Raw genomic sequence first — 21,746 nt, forward strand, 5'->3', positions numbered from 1 at the left:
TAAAATACTAAGTCAGTTAAAATCGTCGCTGTGTTTTGTTAATTCGCTATGGTTAGCTAACGGTAACGATGTCATCGTGCCATGCCTGTTTACATGGGATCATGGGAATATCAAGCCTGTTAGTAATTTTTTGCCCTTTACGACTTCTTTGGATATAAGTCGAATTTTGAAAGTGATTAAAAGTTCGAATGTTGTTCAATAATTATAGAATAACCGCAGTTTTGTGTTGCCTAATTTGGGGCTTATACTCGGACGAGTACTGTAATAGGAAATGTTGGACTTACTCGTCCCAGGAATTACATTTTGTGTTCTTTGCATCGCCATATGCATAATAATATGGACAATTTGATATCCAAAGATCACAAAGTTGAAGTCCTCACTTTCCTAAAAAAAAAAATTTCAAACACTCCTTCTTAACGGAACGGTATAATTACAAAAAATCTACGTTATTTATACGTTTGGTTTATACGGAATGGTTTAATTACAAAAAAATCTACATTATTTATACGTTTTATGTGACCGATGCGCCAAACGCGTAGCGATCTTACCGTATGTTTAACTCTTTGAACAATCATAAAGCATATAGTCGATGCAGTGGAATTGACCAAATATGAAAATATATCAAAGTAAACATTCCGTCTTTGTTTTCTCTGACCCGCTGAAAGCGAGCACATCCTAGGTAAATGAGCTAAAGGTATTCATTATTGCATTTCGTGGTTTACGTAGTATTAGTGTAGTTAATTATCATTATCATTATCATCATCGTCTTCATCTTCATCATCATCACCATCATCATCATCAACGTTATCATTTTTTTCTAATAAAAATGTCAAGTTTAATTTTAGAATCGTTCGAAGTGTGTGATTCGAGTGATTTCTTATATAACTTTATTGTTTACGTGATAACGCTTGAGTTGGTTAAACGCGATACTATAGAGGGTTATTCTCGAATCTTTGCACTACCGCGGAGACTCAACTCTGTCACCATGAAATATAATAGGTTGCTTTCACCAATGCCATATAGATTTGCTTTATATCTTATAAGCATACACGAGAGAGGCTGTTTTAAACTACCTTTGTTCGGTTTACAGATTTGAACCTTACCTTTCGTACTTTCAAATGCGATGTTCAAAGAATCTGGAATCTTTATTTAATCTGATTGTGGAGTCAAAACCAAAACTGAGTGTAAAATTTCGAAACTTACGTTTTCGTCAATATTTTTCTTTGAAGAGTCGCTTTTGTATAATATTTATATATTGCGTAACATATCTGGACAACATCAACCAAATCTTTACACAAGATATGGCCCTTAGAGATATTAGGTAATAATGACGGCTTCAATATTTTAAATTTCAGGTTGAAAATGTTGGAAATATATACTTTGATAAATATTTTATCGAACATGTTACCTAATATGGATTAGGTATCTTTCGTAAAACAGCTAGAATTGTTCAAGGTATGTGTCAATAAATATATGCTTGAGTATATGTAGAGGGCTGTTAAGTATTCTGTTAAAATAAAATAAATCGATCGGTAGATTTTTTGTGAAAGAAGACCCCTTCCACTTCACAACTTCTGCCGCTGAATCATTTGGTGACGGTCCAAGTCCCTTTTGCTAGCCAAATGTGCCACTAAAACAGCGCACACTGCTACACTTTCTCATATGCAGGATTATTATGAATATGCAGGATTACTTTGTTGTTGTTTTTAACAAGCAAGCATAGACATAAAGATGAATGCTAAGAATACATACACCTACACTATATTTTGTCATTACTACAATACATGCTATTCCTCGGAAAAACCTTTGTTTTGGCCCTGCAATTGCTCTTTTTGAGGATATTTTGACGGCCTAAAAATAAATGACACGAAAATGTACCAATCCAAACGATTTATTGACAGCCTCTAGATACTCAGAACAAAATGTATCAACAAATCTATCCACAGTTCCGGTAATCTTAGGCATATTACTTAGAACGTAGCTAGATTACACAGGTTTTGAGTTTAGAGAGGTTTCTCAGTCAAGCGTAATTTGAACTCTGACCTCCGGTGTCCCATGACACCACGTTGTAATTTACTAGCAGTCCTAAAATGGGTTAATACCATTGGACTTTTAAGAACCTTTACTGAACCAAAGACAATTATAGTAAATACAGTTAAGGAGACGAACGCTTGTGTAACGTACTTTTGAATACAATAATATGCAAACTTGATACGAAAATCAAAATATTCTTCATATTGAGGTGCACAATATAGTCGAAGTCCAAATGTCACAAAGACTCAAGAGAAGTGAAAGAATAATACCTTTGATCTGCTGGCTTCCAAAATTTAAAATCTTGTTCACTTGAATAACTCTTTCATCTAAAAACTAAAGAAATAGATTAATTTTCTAAAAGCTATTTTATATCTGCTTTTGTGCCTTGGCAGATAAGAACTAATTGAAAACTCATTTGTTTCAACATTGGTTATTTCCAGACTAATTAAGAAGGCGCCTTTAAATAACGGTTTGTTTGGTTTTTTTTCCCAAATAATCGACACGACACGGGTTAAGCGAGTTACACACTGCATACAGATATAGTCTCTGACAGTGAAAAATAGCCAGGACCACAAATTGATTCGTATTTCACTTTGACTCGTCAACCACAATAAACGTTCAAACACTAAACTCTAATATCTATATGAATGTGTTCCTTTTCCGGGTTTGACCCAGTGGAAACCTTTGCAGAGCTACAACTTCATATCTTGTTTGATCAAATCTGATCCCTTTTCGGCAATCATGATGGTAGGTGCGTTTGTATTACCGGAAGTGAGATGAGGCATGACAGAGGCGTCAACCACACGAACATTGTCCAGTCCTCGCACTCTGAAACAACATCAACAAAAAGACACGATTGGAATTTAGGGCAAATGGTGACTAAATACGAGACTAGTCGCAGTATGTTCCGATAAATTCCATCAAAGATAATCCCTAAATCTGTGTTTGTGCACCGGATATAAATTTTGAAGATATCTCGCAAGGAATACTAATCATTGATCGGCATTGTTTACTGCGCAATTCAACCTAACACGTACGAATAGAATTGAAACCTTCGAAAGAAACTTTACCTGAGGGTTGGGTCAACCACCGCTGCTTCATCGTTCTTTGCTCCCATCTTACATGTTCCCACCGGATGATATAAAGTGAGGGACACGTGACGGATGACGTGTTCCCAGTATTCATCCGAGTCCATTTCATGGGGACAGTTTGGGAATCGGAAGTAGGTCGGTGTCATCCTACAAGAGAAGAATTTTATCTTAAGGCGAATCTGTCCCTGACAATCTTATTTATTACACTTCACATCTGTCTCCTATTTTCCCTTTTTGTCTAAAGCCCTATTCGATAGACTATGGCGCGTGGTAGCATGATATAATATAATAGTTGTTTTTGAAGTCCGTCTTCATAAAAATTCCCCTGTTCAACATGCTTATCCTTCATTCACCCTGCCCTAAAAAGTTCAGCTTTATCTATAGCTATACTGCAGTCTTATGTAATTTAATCGAACCAAGTAACGTTGAATTGTTGGAATGGCTAAGTAAAAGATAACTTTCTTCTTACCTCATGCAAGCGGTACACTTACCCAATTTTTTTCACAGCTTCAGAATTTGCCAATTTCTGGAGAACACGTACACCCTAAATGACAAATAGAATATGTAGTGTACTTTACTCTCTCTTTATCTCTAAAAACCTCTCAATGAAATTAATTGAACTCTCGAAACTCTTGATTTATATATGGAATCAGCTCAATAATATCAACCTTTATCATCCTTTTGACATCATCAGGGTCTTCGAGGTAGTGAGGGTCTATGATTGGATAAGCCATTGGATCACGACTACGCAGTCTAAAAATACTTTGCCGACACTGTTTGGATGAAGCAGTATCAATATGAAACTACAACCTATTCTGGCATCCATTTCAGCGAAGCTTGAATGTTCAAGAGTTTCACTATAAACCTGTTGAAATAAGATGAAAAGAAGAAGAAACTAGAAATGTGGTATACCGTTTTCATGTTGTGGTTGCATGACCTTGCATCTTGTTCTTTGTTTTAGGCTGTAAAATGTATCCAAACTTGCAGATCTTTTCCCCAATAAATAAAATTACAATTAAGAAAAAACTTCGTAGTATATAGTTAGCTGTCACCTTCCCTCTGTTAACATGAAACTGACATGTACACCTTCTCCTCTAATGCAATGAATGTCATCGATATACTTGCAAAACATTATTTAAACTGCATAAATATTATGTTATTCGAGAGATACTCACTCGTCGCTAAAATTCCAAGCTGTTTTTTCTTTGCCTCCATATATATAATAATCTGGACACCAGATAATCTGAATTTCTGGCCATGGAGACCCTTCCTGTGTGTAAATTTGTTTGGTAATATTACAATAGCTATGGTGTTATCATTTCAAGCAAACATTGTCAAATCGTCACTTACTAAATAGTTCCTTACATGAAAACCACAAACTCATCGTCAATTGGGATACAGATTTAATATAGACTCATCGTTAACAGGGATACAGATTAAATACATAAATGTGTAACTGCAGACATTGTAGGAAGTATATTTAATAAATATGAGCCTTGAACTTGAAAACGATCTAACAAGCTCTCTACAGAACAAGAGAGGTGAACGTTTGTACCACATTATCGAATGTTCACTGAACATTTTTGTACATTACATGAAGTAAATCTAGTTGAAACTGAAAGAGATGATATATTGGACTTCTGATTTTCGCGAGATGGTACCTCAAATGTGTTTAGTGCAAGGACACAAAGAGTTCCATTCCATTTTGTCAAAACGAAATTAGTGGTTTGAAACGAAATCGACCGATCAACAATTTATCATCCCTTTGTTTGTCACTTCCTTTCTGTTCTCCTAGCAAATGAAAACGGTGTTTTAAATCGGATTCGAACTCACAACGTACGGTACTCAGTCACATAGGAGAAGTCACAGACAAAACCAATGAAACACTTGAGATGCGTCACAAACATCAGACTTTTGCAAGCAGCCACAGAAACTTCCTCATAAGATGTTAGATTCTAGCTTGGCATGGACATATAACATGTTTTACTTTTATTTAGTGCAAATCCTAGCCTTGCAAATGAGTACACGTTAAGGACAAAGGTCATTTCCTTTACACGATACATATACTCTAATTAGGGGATTTAGTAAGAGCAGTGTTTCATTGACCCGCGCAAAATATATTTTACAACCTTACCTTCGTCTTGGTAAATCCAGCCACATCCACTCCAGTTGTAGAAACAACACCCTGTGTATACATGACAAATGTTCGTAGCCAGTATTAACTTCATCTCTTAAGCTTTTTCAACGTTCATATTACTAACACATGTATTTCTTTTCACAGAAATTCTATACTACCTTAATAAAGTGAAATAATTCCTAAAATGAAATTTGTAGCTACTACATTCTGGAGTATCACGGATAACATTGTAGGAAGCAGAAACAGAAAACCACGACAGTCACTGTAGAGCAGCGCTTGGTCAGTGATAAAGAATGACGGGGAAAGATTTGACACACAACCGACCAATAAAAAGTTATGATCGAGAAAATGTACAAAAATTAAATACATGACAGACAAGATTCCATTATTGTCAATAATATTGCCATATGTGTAGGCATGCCTTAATTGTTTTATCAACCCAATGTGCCTATTTTAGGACCCTTCAAGAAATTTTCATACTTTCGACACGTTTACTTGTGCATCCTTTAAAGTGTGATAATTATAGTACGTTGGTAAAACAACACTGCGTCTCGACGACTAAATTGGACGCCTCCGAGGTGGCAATAATCAAAAATAAGTATATCCGGTGGGAAAAACAGTTTGCACTCCGTCACATTGCTAAAAGTCTTATGTGAGCTTTAAATCCCGAATATTAGTATGTGTTGGAGATGACGACTATATAAGTTCGTCACACAAGACAGACATCCCTTCTTGAAGAGATGGATACCCTAACCTCAGTGTGTAGCCACATTAACTTTACTAATCGCCCTGTTAGTTGTGTTTTTGGTTGTCTTTCTTCTTTTGTTTAATGTATTCTATCCTTTCTGTGTCATGTTCTTTTTGGGTTGTTCGTTCCTTTTCTCTGTGTGATATATTCAGTCTTTACTGATCCTTCGTAACTCATGCCAAAACAAACGATAACTGTGTGCCGCTAACATTTCATTTTGCAAAATTTGGTTTGTCAACTTCTTTTAAACATTGACATCAGCGCATTCTTTAATCTTTTTGAATTGCTTCTATTCAGAAACTTCCCATGCTTTGAGAAACAAATGCAATCGATGTAACTTACTTACTCTGTATCTCGTCCGCCCGCCTCTCTGTATGTATGTATGTATGTATGTATGTATGTATGTATGTATGTATGTATGTATGTATGTATGTATGTATGTATGTATGTATGTATGTATGTATGTATGTATGTATGTATGTATGTATGTATGTATGTATGTATGTATGTATGTATGTATGTATGTATGTATGTATGTATGTATGTATGTATGCATTGATGTGCAATATATATGTGTGCGAATGAATGTATGGATGGAGGTAACAAGCATTTCATTCCGGGATATCTCTGTGAGTCTTGCTGTGTATGTGACCGTTATTATGCAGACGGTTGGATGCATGAACTGCTTGTAAAGTTTTTTACTTGAATGTAGCTTTTTTATATGAGTTCTTTTATTTTCCGCATAGTACGCTCTCAAAATAGGGTAAGCTCTGATTGTTACACATATGCATGTAAGCATAAAATATTGGACATACCTGAGGCCGGCCTTCGATATTAGCATTGCATCTCATTATTGTCATAACATGATCCTGTAACAACATACAAGTGAAGTTATGGTACATATGTTATTGAATTGGTTAGACATATCTGTACTCTCGTTCTTTAACAGCGATTAATGTACCGTTGCACTGTACCAACACACTGTTTCAAAGCAATATTCGTATCAAAGATGACATTAAAACACCATCACAATATACATTTTCTACAAGCACAGGATTTAAAGTTTAGCATGGTAGCAATAGGCTACTCGAAAGATGAAGGGGTACATATCTAGGGTTGCAAGTCTCAATGTTGGTATTAATGATGAAATTTAAATCCAAAGCATGAGCAAAATACTTTCTGTTATGTGCAACGCCACGTTAATTCCTTCACTATCATACCATGTAATACATGTAAGTTCGTATATACACAAACATGTACAAACATAAAGAGCACACAATATCTATCTATCTACCTATCTATCTATCTATCTATCTATCTATCTATCTATCTATCTATCTTGGGTTATATAGTTATATATACACAAATACACTATTATATAACGTTTTATGTATGTATGTATGTATGTATGTATGTATGTATGTATGTATGTATGTATGTATGTATGTATGTATGTATGTATGTATGCATGTATGTATGTATGTATGTATGTAAGCTTATGTATGTATGTATGTATGTATGTATCTATCTATCTATCTATCTATCTATCTATCTATCTATCTATCTATCTATCTATCTATCTATCTATCTATCTATCTATGCATGCATGCATGCATGCATGCATGCATGCATGTATGTATGTATGTATGTATGTATGTATGTATGTATGTATGTATGTATGTATTTATATCATGAGAAATGTTTTTCTCTTCAACTTTTTATAACATGGCAATAAACTCGTAATAAATATAAATAGAGAGGTCGAGGTTAAAATTAACCAATCCAGTTTAGCCTCTGCTCCAATAAATACATGTACTATACGGGAGTGTTCAGCTATTACGGCCGGGGTTGGGCCAGCAAAATCCAGGGGTTTACCTTAAATTTGAAAACTGGAAAGGGGGGGTCACGTATTTTTCAAACAGCTCAGAAGGGGGGTTCAGTTAATTTTCATAAGTATCCGTCCCGTCAAAAAGCAGCTACAGTGTTCAGAAATATCCTGAGAGATGGAAATGATTCGCTGCATGATTTCATTCTCTGAAGTCATTTAACTGTAAATCTGAACAAAGTATAATTATCTGTCACATATGATAATCTTGAATAGGGAACTCTGAGGCTTGTCTTGTTGTTAATCGAGCTCACTGAAGGCAATGAACAATTCGGAATTATTCCTATTACTTACATGTTAGAGATATGGCAAGTTTTGTCAGGGAAATTATTAAGAGTTACCTGTAGACTACTAGTACAATGAAAAGTGAAATTATACTTTTAGGTGAAATTCCAATATCATAATTGTTGTCAACATCTGAACTTGCAAATACCCTGTTTGAATAAAGTACATTTGCATCAATTATCAAACATCTATAAAAGCACAAATTAATTTAGTCTAGCGTTGTAAAACAAATTATTCATAGTTTTCTCATATACTCCAATGTATAGTGAATCAACATTTTGGTGAAATTCCCAAATCCAATTTCTTGCACACATATCCATTTGTAACCACACTAGTCTAATCAAGTACATTTAAATTAATAATCGAGAGGACATAAATACACAAATTTACTTATTTTTGTATTTGAAAAAAAATCAATCATGGTTTCCTCATTGACTGCCATGTATAGTGGATGGACATTTTCAGTAAAATTCAAAAATCAGATTTCTTGTATACATAATATGCACCTTTAACCATCATATTCTATTCAAGTACAATTATGTTAATTATTCAATGTCTGTATATTCACAAATATAGCAAATTTTTCATTGAAAAAAAATTTTCACAGTTTTATCATTGACTGCCATGTGTAATGGATGAACATTTTTGGTGAAATTCTAAAGTCAAATTTTTTGTCCACATACCAGTTGTAACAACCCTATTCCAATTAAGTACTTTTATGTCAATTATTAAATATCTATAAATGCATCGATATAGTTTTGTATTGAAAAATTATTACATAGTTTTCTCATAGACTACCATGTATAGTGAATAAACATTATAAACAGCTGATTATCAATTAAATCCAAATATCAAAATTTTGTACACAAGCGCTTGCGCAAAAATATTGCAATCCACCTGTAATTTCTGTCCAATCCCTTTGAGAGGCAATTTCAAAATTAGCAAGTCAGAAGGGGACATTTGAACATTAACACCTTGTGAGTTTGTAAGGAGACTCATTTGAAAAAGATTTGAATCTTTTTGGGGGGATTCTATCGCCCCCAGAGGTGCATGTCTGTGCAGCTTTACTCACGCTATATGGGGGGGGGGGGGTTTCATGAATTTTTTATCATCTTAAAAGGGGGGTCATCAATTTTATGGTGCAATCGGTAGGGGGTTAAATTATTTTGACTGATGCTCAGGAAGAATTTGCCGGCCCACCCCGGCCATAATAACTGAACACCTTCTAAGGAAGGCAGTTCAACCAGTACTCCTTGTCTTCTAATGATCTTTATTTAAAAAATACCGACGTTTCGGCAACACACAAGTTGCCTTCTTCAGGTCTGTCATGGTAGTTGCAGGATCCAAGTTGCTGGATGCTGGGGACTTCATCACGTGAATTAAGGAGAGTGTTCTAAAAAGAGTCAGTCAAACTACAACCATAGAAGCAACACTTCTAAGGAGTACTGGTTGAACTGCCTTCCTTATTAATTTATATATGCCATGATCCTGGTGTGTTCCCGCACTCTACGTGTTGCTTCTATGGTTGTAGTTGGACTGACTCTTTTTAGAACACACTCCCTAAGTATACACGTGACTGCAAGTTTGAATATTACACTTGGAACACAGGCTACTCCAACACTACAGCAAATAAAAAATTTACTTTTACAATTCAAATTATTGACTTTGTGAAATCGTGAAAAGTGAAAAATCCGACAGAGGCTTCACACAAATTACCTGCAAGTTTTCACCGACTGGGAGGTCACACAGCACAGGTATTCCAAGTGATTCCAATTGATCCCTTGGTCCTACGCCTGATAACATCAGCAGCTATAGTAGAGAACGAAAATTACAGATAATAATACTAATTATATTTACTTATTATTAAACATGGTCATTGAAACAGTGGAAAGGCTTTTTAGAGAATACAGATCATAGGGTAAATCTGAACATGTGAGTAAACATGGTTAAAATGTGATCCCACATGGAAACAATACAAAAATGATTTTGAGACCTGTTAATGGTAACAATGGGATTTTCTATCGTTTTCAGGCATCTTCCCTAAAGTTCAAAATGGTACAGATTTGAAACTTGATCACATTTCAGTAAAGCTTATAATTACTGAAAATTACTACCGAACAACAAAGGATCGATCTTTGGTCTAAGTTGATTAACAACACAAGTGTGCACTTTACAGTTTTCCTTAATGACCTCAGTGATGATTATTTTGTTTCAGCAATGCTTGGAAACGAATATATCATAACGATTTCAGCTCTGAGGAAAGTACGTTTCTCGTAAAAACTTCCCTGGAATTTTTCAGACAATATTTTTGCGTTAATTAGTTTCATTTTTCTCTCTGATATAACTGTTATGACTCTTAAAATGTAAATTTTATGTTGCTGTAACTCTTCTTTTCAAAGGAGGAAATAAAGAAACAACAACAACAACAACAACTGAAAATTACTACCGATTTTAAAAGAACTGATAATAGTAATAATATTAAATCATATTTCTGGTAGTAAGACTAGTAAGTCTACTATACCTGAGGCGATCCTACGGAGCCGGCTGACAAAATTACTTCCCCTTTCACATTGACAGTGACTTTCTCATCGTTTTTAAAAAGTTCAACGGACCTTGCTGTTTTGTCATCGAAAACAATCTATAAGAAGTCGACAAGTCAAACACTCTATAAGCTTTAAAAGGCGATAAGTAAAATGCAAAGAGTGAGAAAATTAAAGGATAATCAATAGAGAAGATTTCCTCTGCGTCTTGGAAACAATCGACGTGCAATGTGCTTAAAAAACACGATGCAGTCCGATTCCCACTACGTATTTGTGGCTCATTAAATGTGCATATGTTAACGTTAAACGTTGCATTCGCGGTTCCATCACCAGATCAATGCATCGCACACGAGTAGTATATGAAATCTTGACTGCAAAATTAATCCATGTTCTCGGTTTGCCCGTTGCTTACCTTGGTTACGTGAGCATCAGTCCAGATTTCCAAATTTGCCCTTGCTCGAGTGTCAGGATTGAGAAAAGCGGCAGCTGTACTGCAGCGTTGCCCGTCCTTAATTGTATATTGAGTGTATCCAAAAGCGACCTATCCAGAATCAATGAAAAATTGATTGAAATACCTATAACAAAATCAAAGTAATAACATCGCCTTCCAGTGACCACATCGTCATGACGAATTCGCTTTTTTAACATATGTATCATGAAGCTTGTTGCATAAAGTGATCCTTTCTCCAAGATTTGCCTTTACATGTGTACGCTCAAAAAGAGAGCGAGAGTGTACATGTGTACGGCGGGAGAGAGAGAGAGAGAGAGAGAGAGAGAGAGAGAGAGAGAGAGAGAGAGAGAGAGAGAGAGCATTTCATGGTTCTTCGTGTCCTCCACCTCCGACGAAACGAGAATAAAGCAAAATCCTCAACATTTTCAGGTCCGAAAGAAAATTTGATATAATACAAATAAGGCTGTTTGTATGCATATCCGCATATTCCTACTCTCTTACCGGATCAACACAGTCGTTCACATCTTGTATCTTGAATCCTATTTCCTCGGCTGAAAATGATACAGAGAAAGAGGTAATTCGTCGATTCACTTAGTATTAGGCAGTCGCATCATATGTTGTAAAGGTATTAAATGTCGATCGGTAATGAAGATGAATGAAGGTATTCCCAAATTAGTTATATTTTGAGTTTTGCCAAAAAGGGAAGACTAAAGAAATGCCGGGCCTGTGGTAATCTTTGGTGTTATTCAAAAATTAAATTTCTTGGGAATTAATTATCGACTACGAAAGGTTCCGGTGAGCTTTGATTTGTACCACAAGGAGGATGTGACCCACGTTTACTAAGCTCAGAGTGTGACGTCTCAGACGTGCCAGAAGATATTGAGCCATATATCAAAAACAAATATTGATGTGGCTCATTTCCTCAGAACAAATTTCCAGTAGAGATGCAATAATTTTACAGCAAACATACAAATTCATGCTGTGGGGCCCACCAAAATTTCCATTATATACAAGAGATATATATCACAGAGAAACTACTGCGCAGCTAAAATCAGCCCGTAGTATTACAAGTTGATCGATGTATTCCGTACCTGCTTCAAGTATGACTTCGCTGTATTTGTTAAGAGGGGAGTTGTTAGAGACTGTGAGCATACCTCCTCTAGAATGATAATCAGTTGCTATATGAATCTCACTGTAGGTTAAAACACAATTAAAATGACTGTTGAAAACCTAAATACTCGATACTCGGCGTAGAAAAGACTTACAGCAGAGCTGTTATTATTAAAGTAATAGCAAAGATTATACTAAATTATGAAACACGAGCTTTATGGATTTAAAGTTAGTGATCTAATCCATTTCACCCGTGACCATTTTTCAAAATATGCGTATTGAATAAATTACCTTAACAACGGCACACTGAAAACTTTGCTTGTATTAAAGTGAAAAAAGAAATTCACATTTTCTTTCGTCCTAAGGAAACTCACCTTGTGTTGTTTTCTGATTTCAGAAAATAGGGCAACACGTTGTCATAGCTCCATCCTTCAGCTCCAAGTCGTTCCCATGAATCAAAATCCTCTTTCGCACCTCTTACATATTGCATCATATTAATGCTGCTTGATCCACCCAGAACCTGAGAAGGAAATTAGAGTGAATATCAAAATAGCTTTGAATTACAACGTGCTTGGGTAATTAGAAAATGACACAAACTGCACCCATTGCAAACACTCTCCCGGCAGATATTGCAAGAATTTATTACCAAATACAAAATCCACTGTTCTCACTTAAAGAACACATTCAGTATAGGAAATACCGATCGTTGTACCAACCCGTACACACTGTACAGAGGGAAAATCTAGCGTTTGCGTTATGTGCAGTTTCACCGACGGGAAATGTGATAAGGGCAATACAAGAATGTCCAAGCAGTCAGTGAACGGATGAGGTTTTGAATGGGAGCGCGGCAACATGTTGACTGTGGCACAGTGAACGTCGCATTTGGTTAAATTGTTGACCATCGGGTAAAGGGGCGCTGCAGTCCTGCTCGCTCGGCCGGAGACCTCACTACACTAGGAATTGGATGGGTACATTTTCCATGGGGTTGACAGACCTCTCTTTGACACTGTACTTTTGATTTAAAAATCATATAGACAATGCAAATAAAGCGTTTAGGTATCACAATTATTCCAGAATAATTTATTGCTACGGTTAATCGTTATAATGTGTCTTAGCATACTATATATGTGAGAGAAAAATAGAAAAACGCTACAATTTTCAAGTCGATTTTCTTCCAACGTAAGTGCCGTCAAGAGAATGGGAACCTCTTAGTCCGTGGGCTAGAGAGGGTCTACGTGCACCCCCCCCCCCCACAGGATAACAAACCTGTATTTTTCAGAACCCTTGGGATCCCTAGAATACGAAATGGAATTTTAACAGGAAAAATATAGGGACGCAATAGCTGATATGGTCATGTTTTGAAGGGTACCACAAAATCACGATTTTCCAAGCCAAATGCATTTTCGTCAAATCTGCCTTCTTGTAAGTCATGTGCTGAGCTCATTTTTTAACATAACCTCACTTGTTTGGTATCATTAAAAAAATGTATTCTTCTTTAAGATGACATATTGCACTATGCAATATCTTCTACAGTTTTTGTCAAATATAACCAAAACTTACCCCTTACCCAAAAATTTAACATTGCAAATTACAGTAAAACTCAAATTCTACCAATTTTTTAGCTAGGCATAATAAAATATGCATTGCTTTGTCTGAAATCTGTTTTATTTGATACAGGGACATGTCAGAAATATAAAATAGACTTTTAACAGAAACAATATTGGGAATCTACAGCTGTAACAGTCATATTTTGAAGGGTACCGCAAAATAACAGTGTTGCAGATTTGCATGCATTTTTGTTAAAACTGTCTTCTTATAAGTTGTCTGCTGAGCTTGTTTTTGAATATAACCTGGCTTGTTGGGTATCATTAGAAAGATAATTTACTAATATTTAGAATGACATATTGTAACATGCAATATCGTGTGTAGTTTTCATGATATATAACCAAAACTTACCCCATACCCCAAAGTTTACATTGAAAATTTCAGTCGTAGCCAAACCCAAATTCTACCATTTTTTTACCTAGACATATAACATCTTGCCATTTTTGCTATTAAATCTATTTTATTTGGTACAGAAACATGTCATAAATATGAAATAGACGTTTAACAGAAAAAATATTGGGAATCTACAGCTGTAACAGTCATATTTTGAAGGGTACCGCAAAATCACAGTGTTGCTAATTTGCATGCATTTTTGTTTAATTTGTCTTCTTATAAATTATCTGTTGAGCTTGTTTTTGAATATAACCTGGCTTGTTGGGTATCATTAGAAAGATAATTTACTAATATTTAGAATGACATATTGTAACATGCAATATCGTGTGTAGTTTTCATGATATATAACCAAAACTTACCCCATACCCCAAAGTTTACATTGAAAATTTCAGTCGTAGCCAAACCCAAATTCTACCATTTTTTTACCTAGACATATAACATCTTGCCATTTTTGCTATTAAATCTATTTTATTTGGTACAGAAACATGTCATAAATATGAAATAGACGTTTAACAGAAAGAATATTGGTATTCTATGGCTGTAACAGGCATATTCTTTGGAGTACTGCAAAATCACAGCAGTGCAGACTCATATGTGTTTTTGTTAACTTTGTCCCATTGTAGGTCATCTGCTGCATTTGGCTTGGAAAATCGTGATTTTGTGGTACCCTTCAAAACATGACCATAACAGCTATTGCGTCCCTATATTTTTCCTGTTAAAATTCCATTTCGTATTCTAGGGATCCCAACGGTTCTGAAAAATACAGGTTTGTTATCCTGTGGGAGGGTGCACGTAGACCCCCTCTAGCCCACGGACTATCTGCATTCGGCAGTGGTTTACTCCTGGCAACTTAGAGCTTTAGAATACTCATCGTAGGCTTGCCACCTTGTCAGCAATTGCTGTGATTGACACGATTTTGAGTAACTTGCAATGAAAACCATTGATTGACACATGATGAATGAAAGTCGTAAGGCCGTGAGTGCAGCATCAGCCAATCCTCTACCACTTCATTGAATACAGCTTCGCGAATTGTCACTCCCCTTAAAGTTTGAGTCATCAGCTATGCCTTAATGGGCGTAAATATTCAAGAATATCAGGTATTTTGACATGGCACGAAAATCGCATATGGCCCATTAATATCATGAATAATATCACATGACATCACAGCGTTACGCCTATTGGTTTAAAGGCTGCGCATAATGAGGTCATGTATAAATATGTTGTCCGTGTTTTAGCTGATCGCTCGCTCGTACCGCCATGCTTGTCATATACTGATAGCTTGACCGGCAATATTCCATGCATTGGGCCGTACGTATAGGCGCTCGTGCCATCTCAGATCATAACTCCATCTGAGCAACATTCCAAGCTGGGGCCGTGTACAGTTGCTCCTGTCACCGTACCCTAGTCTCGGTTACCCAGACTACTGTGTACTTCCGCTGCGCTACAGGGGAATCCCTCCTCCCTGTAGCGCAGCAGAAGTACAGAGAAGTCTGGGTAGCCAAGACCAACCGTACCCCAGATCACAACTCCTCCCGACCCGTGCATCGCTGCCGCTCAGGCGCCGGGCAGTGAGTGCGCATCAATCTATTCTCCACCTCGAGTGAGCGTGAGCGCCAGGAGCATACGACTCGTACTACATAGTAATACTAGTACCGAGTAAGTGAGGCTACCCACAATTCCCCTTGATTTGTTCACTCAGAAATTTTTTGCTAAAGGCTTTTTCAATTTTATCAGTTTCTTAACAATTTTTAACTTACAATTTAAGTTCAGGATTATTTGTTAAAACTATGTTCCAAAATTATTGATTATGTTTAAAATTCAAGAGTAAATTGAATGAGAAGTCGATGTTTGGAGGTGCTAAAAATTGCACACTTGTCATGATAAAGTTATCAGCAACTAAGATGGTCTCATCATACCACCTGTTAGACATGCAAATTTCCTTTGTTACGAACATTAAAAAAAATCAATACCCTTTCTTTTGCCAACATAAATGCAACTTATTCCCTTAGTTTCCTTGAAAATATTGTGTATGGCTGTCAAAAATCTATGTCGACAAAATTACAAAATTGCTATCTCCTTCGCGGAAAAGGGGTTGACCTTCTCATTATTCACAGTGAGAAATTAGAAAATTATGATGCTCAGAACTATGTTGCAAGAATTTTGAAATATGGACCGAGTTGTTCTCTGTACAGAAGAAATTTGCTTCAGTTCAGTGAGTGATCTCCGTGAGTACAGGTCATGGAGAATTATGGGTAGCCTCACTTACTGTGGAGTAATACTAGTACCGAATAACTCATCGGCTTTCTGAGCATATTTCATTTTAATGTAGCAGATATTGAGAAGTACCGCTGCATTCAAAGATAAAATTGTTTGTTGAAAAAAGTCCCAGATAAGCACATCTGTCAAATGTCACATGTTACTACTACTAGTCTGCGATCGCAGACAGCGTTGCATGTATCCGATCAGAAATGCATGGCATTGTGATTGCTACACTTCTAAGACCTTTCAATCCAGGTAAGACTTGTCTTTGCAAAGCCATTTTTATACCAGTCTTTATTGTTACACTACAAAGATAATAAGTTTTGATTGTTCTCTTTACAAGAGCTGGCAGTTTTCATTAGTGTACATCAAAAAACGCATATGGTAGTCATTTTAGGAATCGCATTGTCAATCAAATCCGGTTCACAATTATTGGTTTTGAAATATCAAAATAGAAACGCAAACACTCGAAAAACTGTCAGCTGTTCCAAGTGTAATAGACGGAGTGTCTGGGGATGAGACCAAGATGACTAAAAATTAGGTCATGACATATAGGTCAAGGGTGACCGTCCTTTGCAATACATCTTCGGGTCAAGATGTATTTGAATCATTTGTCTCCCTTCACTTCAATTCAATTCACTGCAGGGGCACCAGAGTAAATGACCCACCTATGTTAAACATGATGTCCTTTCCGGTTTTTCCGTCCTACCTTTCCTTTGTTCCAGTTGCAACATCGATCCTTCAAAGCGAGGCAAGCGTGCTGCTGTGGAACAGTCTGTGATACAAACAAATAACAATTCATTTTATTTCGATAACACTTTACGGAATACCGTGCACAACATAGTTTTCGAATTGATGTACAATGTTGTCTGACAAATTGCACAATTTTAAGGTCAGAGAAGATGTTGGTACCAATCAAGATATACATTTCCCCCCGAAATGAGTTGTCTTATTAAAATTAATACTTTTATGGCCCTTTTATATGTGTGTATGTGTGGACTACTTCTTTTGGCAATAATCTGGATCTCGGAAATAGTATTCGAAAGGTGTATCTCACCTGATATGACCAATCGACTTCTGAGTCCCAAAGACATCTCATCAAGGCAGGAACATGGATTTCCGACTTGGTATCATCAGGGCCAGCCTCCAACAGCAGTACACTCATGTTCTCGTCCTCCGAAAGCCGGTTCGCGAGAACACAACCCGCACTGCCAGCACCGATGATAACGTAATCGTATACGTTAGTATTCTCACTAGCAGTCATTGTGAATAACCAAGAGATATAATTTTGTTAGGGTTGTGTAGGGCTTTCGCAATTAGGTCAGGCACTGAAATCTGATGACCTGTTCACGTGACGAAGCACTATAACTGGTCCATGGTCTTTGAACAATGGTACTTTGGGGTCACTGCTGTCACAGGAACAATCGAGGGTATTCAAAAATCATTGTACAGAGTATATTCAAAGGGTTCTGTTGATCGTTATCTTGCCCAAGTATTGCTAATGTACATATATACAGCAAATGATGGTAACTTTAATGTGGAAATTCAAAGCCTATACTTATTCGGGTCCAACAACATTTTATGTCCTCAGATAAATAATGATATTGTCAACTCTCATGTCAATTAAAACACAATATGACACATCATAAAACGATTGATATTAAATAAATAACTTTATCAGAATAAGTTGGAGACCCGAACAAATATTATGCAGTATAAATACTTTGCAAAAACAGTCTTAATTTCATTTTCTGTATGTTGTCGATGAATGCAGCAATATTCTAACTTCTGAGTAATATGAACATTCGATCATCCAAGTCATGTGACGCTCATTTGACAGTTTAACAACTTATTAAGTGACAGGGCATCATCATGTTGATAATTTGTAACATTCCAAAAATAAATACACCAATACACCGTGAGAATACCAAAAAGAACGCGAGACCGATGAAGAAACGCGATTTTGAATTTAAAACGCACATTACGCTGGATGACTACAAAAATAGTTTAAAAATATTGTTATTTTTTAAATAAAGGCATCTGTTGTATGCAGAAGAAGTAAGAACACAAAATGATAATGAGACACTTAGTTTCCCCCTCGTATATTTTTGATACACTGTATAAAAATACATCGAAGCCTTTAATGTTGCTACCTCAAATTATCTTGTATGACAAATTTCAGTCTGACGATTAAGGAAGCCGATTAAGACTAAAGCATTCGATTTGTCATTTCCTTTCAGCGTATATTTATAAGAATGGTTCCTCTTACAAACTATTTCAATACTAATTGAAGGCGTTTACATTGTCAAATATTCAGATTAAGGTAGAATGAGCCGGGGACAGATATTCGGATTCTCAAACTTTCACACTGTTTTGTTGGTCTAACACTTGTTGGGGCTCAGTTAGACGTTTCTAGAGTAAATATAGTTTTCACCTGTTTAGTTTAGTGAAAATCGGGAATTTATTTTCCCAACACAGATAACACAGGCATGGTGGTCATCTTGAATTTCAAATATTTGTAAATATTGAGTAATTTGTTTGCCAGAACAAACATTTGCGAGGTAGTGCCTGATTTTTATTATTGATTTGAAAGAGATTGTCGAAAGTTTGCTTGAAAGTTTGAGCAAAAGTATGTCTTTCATTTTCAGGGCGCGAACAACCTCAAGTAATATCTATTAGCATCTATTTGATCCGTCTTATGCCCCACTGTTCTATTTGTTTCACAACAGTCAGACGAACAACATACATTTTGTAATTATTATAAACAAATATTATAATTCTGCCCCGCGGTTTCTCAACTTACCATTCTAAGCGCTAGCAAGTTACATTTTGCCTGCAATATTCAAAGACAAACAATCAAAATTTTCGTATACACAAGTTCAGCTGGGTGCTGCGACAGACTTCGGCAGCTCCAAATCGACGGACAGGGCCAGTTCATTAATATATGCATATCACGAATAATAGCCGGTAAGGTAGACACATTTTGGCTTCTAGTAGTTGCCAAAAGATGGTGACCAAACGCCAAAGGCATGTGCAAATTTCATGGCGGTTCGAAAATGGCAGCGCAAAATTTTTCAATCCACCCGATAAAACCGCCAGCCTTCCCCCTTGTAATTTCTGTCCATTCCCTTAGCTTAGCTTATTAACGAATCCTTTATTTGAACAGTCAGCATTGTTAACAGACAGGTGTTATCAGAAAGGAATTTTGGGGAGCAACTTTTGTCGTGAAATGCAGATGAAAATAATCCGTATACATTGCATAATCAGATATAAACTGAAAATGCTCACGTGTTTCAGTAAAGAGTGCAGTTGTCTGTGAATTTAAACTTTTGCCATCATGCAAAATATTCACCACAGATTAATTCCGAAATGTAAAATATACTTTGGAAATATATAAACATTGAGTATATAAATATGTAACTAGCTAGCAAAAATACTAAATTTCTTTAACTGCTGATATTGTATCGCCACTTTATTTAGCAAGTGCAATTGCCTTTTATCAAGTCTTTCAAGCTATATTTGCCTTACTGTTAAAGCTCATTTGATACACAAATTATTAGCTGATAACACGATTGGAACTAATTTGGGACAATTGGATAGTGAAGTAATGCCTATTTGATCTGTAAATGTAACGTCATCTGCTTTTCTTTTTAAGTTACACACTTGTTTTTATGAGTAATTTGTACTATCGCAACATTCAGCTATAGGGCACCTAAAATTTTTGAGAAATGTTAAAAATATAAAAATCCAATTATCCCAAATTAGTTCCAATCGTGTTTGATATAAAAATCCAAATATATTTCGCTTATACAACTTAATTGTTGCATCAATATACATATAAAGTTTCATGAACCTTTTTAGAAGTCCTTCCTGTCGTATATCCTTAATTGGGTAAGTTAGTTAAATATATAAATAAGTAACTTGTTGCTGTAAAATTGCTAAACAACTTTAAATAATATTTTATCGCATTTCTTCATTGTACAAGCAGAATTAATTGACTTTGATGAAGTCAATCAAGATATATCTCTAATTAGAAAGCTTTGTTATATATGCACATTAGTAATAAGATGTTTTACAAAATCAAAACAATATACATAGCACGTTTCGTCAATTTTGGTCGAGTCAATCAAGATATGCATCCCTAATTAGGAACGTTTGTTAAATACACAAATTAAGTAATTTAATTAGCTAAAATAAAAATGCTAAATGACTTCAAAGATGTCATATCGTGCAGTAGTATCTTCAATGTACACATCACGTTTTGTCAACTTTGATTAAGCCAATTAAGACATATATCTCTACTTAGGAAAGTTCGTTGAATTTGCAAATTGGTAATAAGTTTATCTAAAACTGATAAACATCTTTTATGATTTTTAAATCATTGTATCTCAAATATACATAGCACGTTTTGTCAACCTTGATCGTACCAATACAGATATACATCCCGTATTGGGAAAATTCGTTCAATATGCAAATTAGTGAGTAGCTAAAGTTCAAATGATAAATGACTTTGACAATGTGATAGCAAATCTTCGCCAATTTTATAGTTACGCAATCAAGATATATAACCCTAATTATAGGAAAGTACAATGCTATGCATGTGGTTAAATAGCATAATCATGGTAAGATCTAAATCTTATTAGATTTCGGTGGTCACGGTATGCATAGTTATTAGTAATTCGAATAATTAATGAATTGTGTGCCATTGGTTATATCTCAAAAATACAAAATGAAATTGTACAAACACTCAAACTATTCTTTGATCTTACTTCGCTAAATTATGATGAGTATGGCTTACATTTTAACAGCTCACTCGTAAATTAAACTGACTATATAAAATGTCATACAAAGATTTATATTCTGAGAGTTATGTGAATGCAATATGCCGATTAGTAGCTAATTTTCACATAACGGCCTTCTGTCGTTGGGCCATTTAGCAAAACGCATGCAAGGCTAATGAATATGTGACGCTATCAGCAGATTAACTCTGACAAAGTCAACAAAGAACGAACAAACAAACAAGTGAATATTTTGCCCTGCGGAAGGACCGCATCGAGCACTTACTTAATCATCAAGTACACACTAACTTAAGCCATTCTTTTAGCATATCCCCTGTGTCAATAGTTATTCTGGACGTTTTTAACCTTCTGCTTCATCCAGAGAAAACATTGGTTGCAAAATGTTACCCTTTGTTGTGAAGGTTTTCTA

The 21,746-nt window shown here is 35.7% G+C and overlaps 1 protein-coding gene across 1 annotated transcript; it reads right to left on the reverse strand.

Annotated features, from left to right (window-relative positions):
* Window positions 1-2,104: 2,104 nt before the first annotated feature.
* Window positions 2,105-17,802, reverse strand: LOC139119541 (alcohol dehydrogenase [acceptor]-like). Its single transcript, XM_070683384.1, has 15 exons — window positions 17,596-17,802; window positions 17,248-17,313; window positions 12,656-12,801; window positions 12,263-12,363; window positions 11,673-11,722; window positions 11,133-11,261; window positions 10,702-10,818; window positions 9,897-9,989; window positions 6,826-6,879; window positions 5,260-5,310; window positions 4,301-4,395; window positions 3,984-3,990; window positions 3,756-3,898; window positions 3,105-3,272; window positions 2,105-2,862 (listed from the first exon to the last, which is right to left on the reverse strand). The coding sequence occupies exons 1-15, from the start codon at window positions 17,800-17,802 to the stop codon at window positions 2,727-2,729; spliced, it is 1,563 nt and encodes a 520-aa protein (XP_070539485.1). The 3' UTR covers window positions 2,105-2,726.
* Window positions 17,803-21,746: the final 3,944 nt, after the last annotated feature.

Source organism: Ptychodera flava, chromosome 20 (genome assembly GCF_041260155.1).
Source record: "Ptychodera flava strain L36383 chromosome 20, AS_Pfla_20210202, whole genome shotgun sequence".
NCBI lineage: Eukaryota > Metazoa > Hemichordata > Enteropneusta > Ptychoderidae > Ptychodera > Ptychodera flava.